The 12,099-nt window shown below is 37.4% G+C and overlaps 1 protein-coding gene across 1 annotated transcript; it reads left to right on the top strand.

The window, feature by feature from the left end:
• The first annotated feature begins 2,083 nt into the window (after nucleotides 1–2,083).
• cct2 (chaperonin containing TCP1, subunit 2 (beta)) lies at nucleotides 2,084–11,905 on the top strand. The gene is made up of 16 exons (XM_053508344.1): nucleotides 2,084–2,167; nucleotides 5,094–5,168; nucleotides 5,660–5,725; nucleotides 5,806–5,917; nucleotides 6,055–6,131; nucleotides 7,127–7,239; nucleotides 8,381–8,583; nucleotides 8,691–8,791; nucleotides 8,910–9,037; nucleotides 9,218–9,321; nucleotides 10,074–10,193; nucleotides 10,495–10,623; nucleotides 10,796–10,899; nucleotides 11,129–11,228; nucleotides 11,366–11,507; nucleotides 11,696–11,905. Exons 1-16 carry the CDS (start codon nucleotides 2,165–2,167, stop codon nucleotides 11,724–11,726), a joined length of 1,608 nt encoding a protein of 535 aa, XP_053364319.1. The 5' UTR covers nucleotides 2,084–2,164; the 3' UTR covers nucleotides 11,727–11,905.
• The last annotated feature ends 194 nt before the right edge of the window (nucleotides 11,906–12,099 follow it).

Genomic DNA, 12,099 nt, shown 5'->3' with positions numbered 1-12,099 from the left:
TAAGAGAAGAACTCCCTTTATTTCTAAATATAATCCCCTGCTACACTAATGCACTTAGAACATAAAAAACACATGAAATTCGAACCCTCAGCCCTGGAGGTGTGAGACAACAGTGCTAAAGACAAAGCCACCATGCTGCCATAATAATAATAATAAATTATGACACTTACAACTTATGTGGTATTACACACCGGTTAGGTCTGATGAGGCAATCTAACTGGTTGCTGTACGATGTTATATCCCAAATTTGTATCATTTTTGGTGGAACTTTTTTTTGTAGCTGAACAAATTGTCACATATTAAATATAAATAACAATGCAAATTGTTTCTCTGCTTTATCGCTTTTAATCTTCAATCTATAGAATAAAAACAGTAATCAATTTTGTGTTTGACCAGCTTTGGCTTGTGCCGGATACCAAATCACAGCTGATCATATTCGAATCTGATTTCAATTCAATGTCAAAGGCCCGGAACAATTGGTGATAAGCAAATGACTTATTAGACTAAATATTTGATGCATGTTTAGGGATGCCTGAGACAAAATACATGCAAGCCAAGTAGAAAACTGCAACTGTGCCACAGCTGTTAGTGAACCTAAAATGCTTCATTGTTTAACATTAAAACAGTTTACAGGTGTTTTAGGGAAAAAAACGAAAAAGAGAACATTTTTTAATAACTGATTTTCATGCCTAAAAAAACTAACACATTGAATAGAACAAATAAAAAAATGACTTCAAAGGACAACACAACAAGACACTCTCACTCACTCTATACAGCTTTATATACTCTATTATACTCTATACGGCTATACTTAGTCTATACTAATATAGATATGCTTTATTCTGTGATCAGGTTCGTGGGAGGTTGTGGCAGGTCGTAGAGCCTGTCCCAGGAGACTTAGGGCACGAGGCAGGGTACACCCTTAACCTAATCTGCATGTATTTGGACTGTGGGAGGAAACCTGGCATACCAGTGCTAACCACTACTCCGCTGTGCCACCACAACAAGAAACTGTAACATCTCTCATCTAAAAACGTGTAAAAAAAAAAAAAAAAGCCAGCCGCGCCATTTTACTTCTGCTCAAAGTGCTTGTGCTCTCATGGCGACTCCCACCATCCTTCAAGCATGAAGAGAACATGGAAAACTTCACCAGTTGATCCAGGAGGACAGAAAGAGAGAAGATGACTGGTTAGTTCTTGTCATATGATCTGCTGTGCACTTGTGTCATTCTGAAAAGCTGGGATTGTGATCACATTGTGTCTGTTTTTAAAATAAAAAGATTTGCACGCAAAAGAAGCAACATATAAACAGTCAAAACACATAGAAGCTTAGTCTGACTTCAATTAGCTGACTTAATTCATTTTTAGCCAATTAAACCTTGGCAAAAAAAGGTGTGGCCGCTAGGCGGAGACACTGACAGATCGTGACATAATTTCACCATACAGTACACTCGCCGGCTGTTTACGTTGCTATGACAACGATGTCAAATGTAAAAACTATTACGTTTAACCTTAATCTCGGTCCTGGATCGCTGTAACGATCTCCAGATAGACTACAAAACTATCAGTTTATTGATAACTCGTTTTTATGTCAAGGTAACATACACTTCATTGCGCTGTATTATTGCATTACTAGTGGGCTGAGAGGTGGGCTGGGGACTGACTTGCCGTGTGAAACTGGACCCTGCTATCCAAAGTTTCACTTTGCTTTTTAGGGAAATGCATTTATTTTGTGACTGTTAAATACCGTCATTTTAGTAAAAACACATAATAAAGTATGTGTATATTAATGTAATTATTTATTAAAGCCAAATCGTTTTGAGATTAATTTTAGTTTAGTAAGCTACGGGCTTTTAGTTTGAAAAAATAAAAGCATATCCACTGGGTACGTTTCTGAGCCGCGTTATTTTCCCCACCTATATTCCTATAATCGTCGCCAATTGGTTGTTAACGTATCGTCAAAGCCGTTTATTCAATAACAAACGGGGAATAAATCCGACAAAAGCGTCACTACATAAGTATTAACCAATCGTAGTGTAGAAGGCGGGGTTTGCCCGAATGTGGGTTGGATAAAGAAAATAACCGACTTTACCATCTTTAGAGCTTCACGCGCTGCCGGTTCCTCTCTTCCCGGTGTGTGTGCACGCGCCTGAACTGTAGCAGCCATGGTGAGTCTCTTTGTTTAAATAATATAAATATCTAAGTTAAGTTTTTATTGAGTTTGGACATAAGTATGATTAAACGTAGAATACATGTAACATGTGCGGAATGTAGAGAGCGGCGCTTTGCAGAGACTTTAATAGCCTGAGTCACTCCCGCACGCGCACATGTCGGCCTTAAGAGTATCATTAGCCGTTAGCACAGGGTGCGCCCAGAACAATCGCAAAACATGAGGTTATCGGTATTTGTTTGTGTTTCCCAATAAACTATCTTCATATGCTGAGAAATTATAACAGTGTATAAGTGCGTATGTGCTGAAAGTTAGCCGCGTGGCTAACGCTAGCTGTCAGTGTCTATTGTGTTAATCCCGGGGTAACCAGTTAGCTTTGCTGGCTAGCTGCGGTACCATGCTAGTCAGTCAAGCAGAATGTTTTACTTCACACTTTTAATAGAATTTAGTTTTGCTGTTTGTAAAACAACAAGAACTGACAGGCGGTATCTTAACTCGCCCCGAGTTATTATTAATATTAGCTTATTAGCTACGCAGTGAGCAGGGCTAACGGAGCCTTCTAGTGGTTTCTATGGGGAGGATGGAGGACGAGGGAGGAGTCCCAGCTTCAGCGGCTGCTCTCACATTCACTCGAGTAACACTAGTTATGCTTGGATTATATTTTGCTACAAATAATACATGTAAATAGTACATGTATAATAACTGTATGAGTAAGTGTTTAACAGAGTTTTTTTCCCCGAAAATTTTCATAATTAAAATATTAAGAATAATAAAACATCTCATTTATAAGCATCTTTCAAGCACCCAAGAACACTTTTTGAACCTTTTATGTTCAAATAGCATTTATTAAAGAAAAATTAAAAATAAAACCAATACAAAAATAAAACAGAAGTCAATTGAGATCAACAAGATTAAATTTATAGAAAGATAAAATAAAATGAATCATCAGTAAAAGTTGCCAATACATATGTAGAAGTCACATGTTGGACTTTTGGCACAGGTTTAGTTTTTTTTTTAACGCTGGATGCCCTTTTCTAATGCAAACCCTTTCATTTTATCCGGGCTTGGGACCGGCACTGCATCCAGTGGCTGGGGTTTGGGCATTAGGTGGGAATTAAACTTCGGCCTTCCACTGAGCCACTGATGCCCCATGTGTAGAAGTCAAATAATAACTAATATAAGTAAAATGAAATTATACATGAATTATAAATTGTACATTAATCAACATAAGCACGAAAGTTGATGAGCCAATTAAAAAAAGTCTTGGCAGCTGTTTAAAGGAGTTACAGTGTTAACTATTAAGGTGAGTTCTACATAATCTAAATAACAAAACACATTGGGTGTTTTGATATTTGAGAAAGAAACATGGCTGACACAAAGTTGAGAAGAATGAGAAAAAAAGGAAACAGTAAGAGAATCTGCATAGCCAAAAACACTTTTTTAATCAAATTGGAGTTCACATAGGACATCAGTTTAAAATAGGGTGATCACGTGATCACATTTATTTCATACCTTTACAGTTACTAAAGGTGCCCTGTGGTATCTGGCATCAAGACACTACTGTGCCAGGTGACGCCTCCATGGATCAGACTTGTTTTTCCAGCAGATCTCAAAGATGCTCAATCAGATTGAAATCTGGAGATTTTGAAGGCCAAGTCAACAGCTCAAACTCATCGTTTCTCAAACTATTTTTGAACCATTTCTGCCACTACCAGCAGGGAATATGGTTTGCATTAAAGGGTGTACTTAGTCACAAACAGTGGTTAGGGAGGTGCTATGTGTTAAAGTAAAATCCACATGAATGGCAGCACCCAAGGTTTTCCAGCAGAACATTGCCCAAAGCAGCACACTGCCCATGCGGGCTTGCCTCCTTCCCTTAGTGCATTGTGGTGCTAACCTGTTCCCAGGTAAGAGTACCTGCATGTGCCCATCCACATGATATAAAAAATGTGATTTATCAAAACAAGCCACTTATTTCCATTGCTCCGAGCTCCAGTTCTGATGCTCACATGCCCATTGTTGGTGCATGCGTCAGTGTGGGCACCCTTTTCAGCTTTTGGCTATCCAGTTCATATACAACATACTGCAATGCACTATGTGTTCTGACAGCTTTTTTGTGGGGACCCACTGTGAACCTTTTTAGCTCATTTGTTGAATTTGACTACATGGACCAGAATATTATGCTGTAGTTCTGTTCTTTTGTTTTTAAGAGAACTATAAAACATTGCTTCGTGCATTATGAAAATCAAACCTAGGTCAGGCGGGTATTATCTTTAATTTTAATCCCTGGTTATCAAAGATTTTCCTAAACTTTAACTGAAATATCGTAAAATCTGTAGTTAGTTGAATTGTTTGGCAGTCCAAAGCAATTGACTTGATCAGCGTTAGACTCCGCCCACTGAGTTAGATTGATGGATTTAATAATTTTATGGTTCATGGCTGGCTAGTGGCCATGGAATAAATAAATAGTTATATAAATAATTAAAAGAGTAAATATTTAACTTTTTTTTTTTAAATAAATAAACTGAATTACATCAAATAAATCATTAAATAAAACATTTAAATAGTAAGTTCCTTTTCAATATTTTAGCACCATATATTTATGGTTTATTAATATTAATATTGTTATATTCCATCCTCCATAATAATGTGTTTATGAAATATTAACATGTATAAAATTGCATAATTTTGTGTAATGTAACAGGCTTCTTGAATTCTAGGTCAGCTGTGGGACAATGACATTATTTCTCCTTTATTAAGCCTGTATTAATCTTTTGTGACTAAGTATTTATTTTATTTTGTGTATTTAAAATATGATGATGATGATAATAATAATAATAATAATAATAATAATAATACTAAATGAATTAATGAGTTTGTAGAAACTGTTTGAAACTTATGTACATGTGGTTGTCATTTGATAGGCCTCCCTATCAATGGCCCCGGTCAACATCTTTAAACATGGAGCTGATGAGGAGAGAGCTGAGACTGCTCGCCTGGTAAGTACTTTCTGCAGAATAACTATTAAATCTTAGGTTAGACCCTACACAGACAAAAGTTTGTAATCTTCCAACCAGTATGCACTCACTTCAGATTTAGCTCTGGTTGCGTTTATATTAAACTCCACTTTTCTGGAGTTCAGAAAAGCATCTCTATGTCACAGAAAGGTTCTCCACTAGATTTTAAAGTGTGACCGTGTGAAAGTTTTAACTTGTGCTAATTCAGTCAGAAGAGCATTAGTGTGGTCAGGCATTGATGGTGAATAAGTCTATGTTTATCCCATAGTGTTCAATGTAGTTGAGGTCGACACTGTGCAGGACACTAGTGATCTTTTATGTTAACGGTTTTACCTTGCTGATCAGTATGCATCCAGGGTTTGGACAAACAGCCTGTTTGGTTCATCCTAACCGCTCAAACTGGTCAAGAATACGGAAATCAAGAATCTATGTACCCAGAAGCACGTTTGCTAAATCTGTGTTTTTTCTCCTAGTCTTCCTTTATTGGTGCCATTGCTATTGGGGATCTGGTGAAAAGTACACTTGGACCAAAAGGAATGGTATGTAAATGGTTGAATATTTTGGGTAACTATAGCTCAGTTTTGTTCTGTTTGTTCTTACCTGCTCATTTGCACTGCAGGATAAAATCCTCTTGGGTGGTGGACGTGAGGGATCTGTTACAGTGACCAATGATGGAGCAACCATTCTGAAAGCCATCGGTGTGGACAACCCTGCTGCTAAAGTGCTTGTCGGTGAGTTATATTGGCTGTGTGTATAAAGTAGGTCCACATTTGCATTTAGTCTAGTTAAGTTGATAATGGGGGCAGGACTAAGTTAAAGCTTTTTGTAGTATGTTACTATAACCCTTTTTATATTGTCTTGTTTTTAGATATGTCTAAGGTCCAGGATGATGAGGTTGGAGACGGCACTACTTCTGTCACTGTGCTGGCAGCAGAACTGCTCAGAGTAAGGCATGAACCTATTGACCTAAGAGTTTGATATATTTCTGAAAAACATTTAGACGCTTTATGATCTCTGTAATATTTTCTTAAAAGTTGGCTGGTATTTTTTTTTCCCTCCCCCGTAGCCTATTTTTCTCCAATTTTTTAAACACGTTAATTCTGATTCTTTATGAATTAGGGGTGTAATGGTACGCATATTCAAATTTGTGTGAGAGGCCTTATGTTTATTTCGGATGCTGTGCAGAGCCATGTTAATTTAATGTCACTTTGTGAATGGGGAAACACTAGTGTTTGGGGTAATACCCGAGTTGCGGGTTCACAGACTCACAGGCAAAAATAGTAACACTACTGTTACCAGTAGCAAATAGTGCAAATAATGTTTAACCGATATCCTTTAAATATCCTCTATTTTGAGGAACAGTTGTATCGTATTTATGCTCAGCGGTTTTACTATTTTTCGTGCATTTAGATACGTAGACATGGGTGATGGGTATGGGGCTTTTTCGCATTCCTTATACATTCAGGGAATTATTGCCAGTTTGCCACTGTTGGCAAATTTGTACATTTTAATTATCTTTACAAGAACTTTTACATAATATATGTAAAGATTTTTAATGTAAAAAAATATCATTTTGTTTTTGAAAAAAAACTTCAAAACTAATGTACGTGCTGAACTATGACTTGCGTACTGTTGCATCCCTAATATGAATTTTCTCAAGCCTGCATTATTTCACATGACAAACATTAGTAGTACCATCATACTGGTTGATCTTAATTTTGGTTTATGTGCCTTGTGATTCCTGTTCCTCTCTGTTTTAGTCTGTCCTCTCCATGTCTTATGGGTCAAAAATAACCTACCTTCACCAAGTCTCTAAAATAAAGCAAATTTATTGAATTTTCATTACTGTTAAACATGACGGTGAGTCATTTTTGGCCCTTAGGACAACACAAGGTTTAAGTCAACATGGCTCAATGATGACTGTGTTTGTTGTACAATAGGAAGCAGAGGTGCTGATTGCCAAGAAGATCCATCCACAGATCATTATCTCAGGCTGGAGGAAAGCCACCCAGGCTGCTCGCGAGGCCTTGAGGGAGGCTGCAGTGGACCATGGGTAACGTTAATTTCATGAGTTTGAGCGGAAATTTTTTTTACGTTGTCTGATTTTAGATATTACTTAAAAATATTTTTTTTGTTAAATTCAAACTTATGATTGAATACAAATTGGTCTAAGTGTAAAGTTGAATGTATATTACAAGTTTGCTGGAGTGTACAAGATACATGACTGCATGTTGGTGATGGGAAGTTTAAATTACTTTAGTGACTTGGTTCTTTGAATCAAAATGAACGAATCTTTTTTTCTTTTTCTTTTTCTTTTTTGAGTCATTTAATTAATTTCGGGGTTTAATAAATTAAAAAAAACATTTTATTTTTAATAAAATAAAATGTTGCATTTTCAATAAAAAGACCCCTAATACGTCTACATACACAAATTTTGGCTGTAGTTCCAGTAATGAAAATATTGGCAGCTAAAGACATATTATGATAAACAGAATGAGTAGCTCACCATCATATCTTCCAGTCTAAGTCGTTAGTGCGTTTTGAATCTACTGCACCACATAGCGTCTATGGGAGTCACGTGACAAAAGAACGAACGACTCAGGACTTAAAGACTCGATGAGAACCGTTCAATTCTGTTTTCTGTGTACTGCCTTGCATAGCATCTATGGGGGTCACGTGACAAAAGAACGAACGACTCGGACTAGAATAGTCATTGAGAAAGAATCGCTCAATTCTGTTTCCTGTACATCACCTACGGAGGTTTTGTGATGATTACTCGTTCTTCTGAGTCATGTAAAAGATTCGTTCAAAAAGAACGAATCGTTCATGAACGACCCATCACTACTGCATGTATGCTTCCCAACATGCTTTTCACACACACTTACCTGCATGTTTTTCATGCATCTGGAAGTTTAACACCTTTGGATAGGTCAGAGGTGAAACACAAGTTAACAAACGCTACCTTTTTTAAACAACTTGACGTGTTATCCAGTGAGGGTGGCAGAAGTCCTGGAATCTGCAGTAATGTAGATTTTAGGAAAGTGCCAGAAACCGCTGTATACTTCAATATTGCACATTATGTTGTACTGAAACAAGCACAGATTGCGATGCAGACATTGGTTGTGCATAGTTTAAATAAGACCTACCCTTAGCCCTCCTAACCCATGTTAACTAGGTCTTCTCTTCATTTCCAGTAATGATGAGGTAAAATTCCAGGAGGATCTGTTGAACATCTCTCGCACCACTTTATCATCCAAACTGCTCACTCATCACAAGGAGCACTTTGCCAAGCTGGCAGTGGAGGCAGTGCTCCGACTGAAGGGCTCTGGCAACCTGGAAGCCATCCATGTGATCAAGAAGCTGGGAGGCGGCCTTATAGACTCTTACCTGGATGAAGGTCAGAATGTGAATTATTTTTAAGACATAAAGTGTTCATTAGCATCTGAATCTACGTAGGGTTTTTATAGATAATTTAACACATGTTAATTCTTTTTGGTTTAACAGGTTTCCTACTTGACAAAAAGATTGGTGTTAATCAGCCCAAAAGGATTGAGAATGCAAACATCCTTGTTGCTAACACAGGCATGGACACAGACAAGATCAAGGTACAGCTTTAAATCATCCAATGCTCTTATTTGTGCTTCTTTCCCCCCCCTTTCTTCCTTTTAAAAAATAAGAAATGGAAAAACCTTCCCATTCATTGTCGGATTGTGGTTTTTGTAGATCTTTGGCTCTAGAGTGCGGGTGGACTCTACAGCAAAAGTGGCAGAAATTGAGTTGGCAGAGAAAGAGAAGATGAAGGAGAAAGTTGAGCGCATTCTGAAGCATGGCATTAACTGCTTCATTAATAGGTACAACTAAAATTTAGACAAAGAATTCACCTAACTCTATTACAACTAAAAGTAAAAAATATTTCAAAAGGCAGAACTTTATTGTATTCACAGTATAGCATTTCATATTAAAGTTTTAACTGTTATACGACATGTAAATATGGTGTGACTGAAAGTCTGTCCAAATTCCTCTTTTTCCAGACAATTGATCTATAACTACCCTGAGCAGCTTTTTGCTGCTGCTGGTGTCATGGCCATCGAACATGCTGATTTTGCTGGAGTGGAGCGTCTGGCGTTGGTCACAGGTTTGTAGATAAAAGACTGCAGATTGTGGGAGTGCTTTAGTAAATTTTTGGTCATACCCAACTAGAAATAAAGCCCATAAATATACACTAAGACTATGGGTCACACATGAGGCAAACTCCCAACTTGTATTACTTGGTTTTACAAGTGATTATTAGTTTTCACTTAAGTGTTGATGTCTTGAATGGGAGGGTTTGAGGAATACATACTTCAAAGAGCCCATAATGGTTGTCAACATTTTTCACTCGTTCACCTCTTACCTTAATTGATAGGCCTCGAGGTTAAGACATTAATACAGTTAAACCTTGGTTTGTGAGCATAATTTGTTCTGGAAGCATGTTTGTAATCCAAAGTACTCTAGTATCAAAGTGAATTTTCTCCATATAAAATAATGGAAATTCAAATGTTAAGATCAACAACCCAACCAAATATAAAATGAGTGGTACAACATATAAAGTAAATAATATTTGCACTTTACCTTCTAAAAAGAATTTGTGGCTGGAGTAAGATGAGGGGGGAGAGGAGGGTGGCTACTGTGTTTAATTAACAAATTAAAATGTATTTAAAAATTTAGCTTGTCTTGCAAAATGCTCACAGACTACGTAATTCGCAGTAATTAAAGTTTCACTGTATTAGTTGTATAAAACATGGGGACTAATGGTGGTAGTTGTTTAATAACAGGAAAAAATGGAGGTGAATTGTACTTCTGTATGTTTACTTTTTGCTGTTAACACTGGATTGCTTCCTTCCTCAGGAGGGGAGATCGCATCGACCTTTGATCACCCTGAGCTGGTAAAGCTGGGCCACTGTAAACTGATCGAGGAGGTCATGATCGGAGAGGACACGCTCATCCATTTCTCTGGAGTGGAAATGGGTAGGTACCTACTTCTACTGCTGCTGTTCCTATGTTCTGCTGAATGGGTTATTTATGAGGAGTTATTTTTTTTCCCCTTTACTTTTATTATTTTGACACTAGTATAGTTGATTTTCCACATATATTGTCAAAGTTCCGGTTTGTAACCTGGAAAGTCTGCGGTCATTTAACTGCAGTGGCTACACTTGGAGCATAATGATGGAGTCACCACACTTGGAGCATGTTTACTTCTCAGCAAATAAATTAAGAACAAGTATGCCATTAAAATACTTTTAATAGCTCAACATTCTGTCTTTGTTAGGTGAGGCCTGCACAATTGTTCTTCGTGGAGCAACACAGCAGATTCTAGACGAAGCTGAGCGTTCTCTCCATGATGCATTGTGTGTGTTGTCTCAGACCATTAAAGAGACTCGCACAGTCTATGGTGGAGGTCTGTGAAGATTATCATACCTGTTTAGTTTTTCTCTTTTAAATAATTTTACATGTCCTACAATGTTGCGTCAAAAATAAGACTAATTTAATGCATATTTATTGTTTGTCATGTAAAGTTTTTAAAAATTTGATTATTTCTTTAAAAAAGTAAACATTCCTTTCTTTCATAGGTTGTTCAGAAATGTTGATGGCTAAAGCAGTGATGGACTTGGCCAGCAGAACCCCCGGAAAAGAAGCTGTGGCTATGGAGTCTTTCGCCAAAGCTTTGAGAATGGTGAGAGTGCATCAAATTTATTTATTTGAAATACTTTATACTTCATCTCAGGATACCTTATGTCAGTTAAGTGGCACATAATTGAGTGGAAGTAAAAGAAAATTAATAAGAAATAACTGGGTATAGATATGGTGGAAATGGGTTGAATTTCTGTTATGTAACGTAAAATGTGTGCATTTTTTTTTAATTACCTCTATTGATTAGTCTAATGAACGTGTTTGAATTCTAGCTCCCGACTATAATCGCGGATAATGCAGGTTATGACAGCGCAGACCTCGTGGCTCAACTGAGAGCCGCTCACCAGGAGAATAAGAACACTTTTGGCCTGGGTGAGTCCTGGCATGGTGTCTCACACACAGTTATGCTTTATGTTAAATAAAAATATCTTGATTAAATATTTTGTCATCAATCAGTTATACTTCGTCTTTAAGCTCCTTTTTATCTTTTTAACCCTGTTCTGCCATAGATATGAGGCAAGGCACAGTCGGTGACATGGCTGAGCTGGGCGTCACAGAGAGCTTCCAGGTGAAGAGGCAGGTGCTGCTAAGTGCTGCAGAGGCAGCCGAGATGATTCTCCGTGTTGATGACATTATCAAGGCCGCACCAAGGTAAGTTAAAACTGCTTACGTAATATAACTGTTATGATGACTCTTGAAATAGTGCTTATTTACTTTTGTTTAACATAGATATTTTGCTTCAGCTGACCGTCATCCTCACTTGATTTGTTGTGCAGTACTGGATTAACTTTCCGTAGTTAAGCATGTACACACTTACCAAGTGCATAATTTTCTTCCAGGAAACGAGTACCAGATCACCACCCATGTTAGGACAACCAGAGTGTGTGGAAAGCAGTCTGTGTATTTATTACCTGCAATGGCCTCCTCCTTTAGGTCACATGTCAATGTGTTGCACAGTTAGCACTCCAGAGGCTGTCTGTGTCCTGTCGCTATTCAAACATGGCCATGTGGCTTTCTTTGTTTACTCAGTAATAAAACTTTAGAACCTGTTTTTGTCTCCTTGTTTGTTTGTTTGTTTCCCCCCACCGGTTAGTTCTACTGACAGCAATTAATTAACAGCAATGAAATAAAAATTTCTTCTTCTTATTTTTTTTTTTTTATTGCTTCCCTAATTTGACCTATACTGGTGTGGTATTGTGTATATGGTGTGCAAAATTATAGCAATATCAGTTTAGACCAAATA

This window comes from Clarias gariepinus, chromosome 12 (genome assembly GCF_024256425.1).
Source record: "Clarias gariepinus isolate MV-2021 ecotype Netherlands chromosome 12, CGAR_prim_01v2, whole genome shotgun sequence".
NCBI classification, from domain to species: Eukaryota; Metazoa; Chordata; class Actinopteri; order Siluriformes; family Clariidae; genus Clarias; species Clarias gariepinus.
The sequence above is the reverse complement of the archived record's forward strand: the minus strand, read 5'-3'. Positions and strand labels throughout refer to the sequence as shown.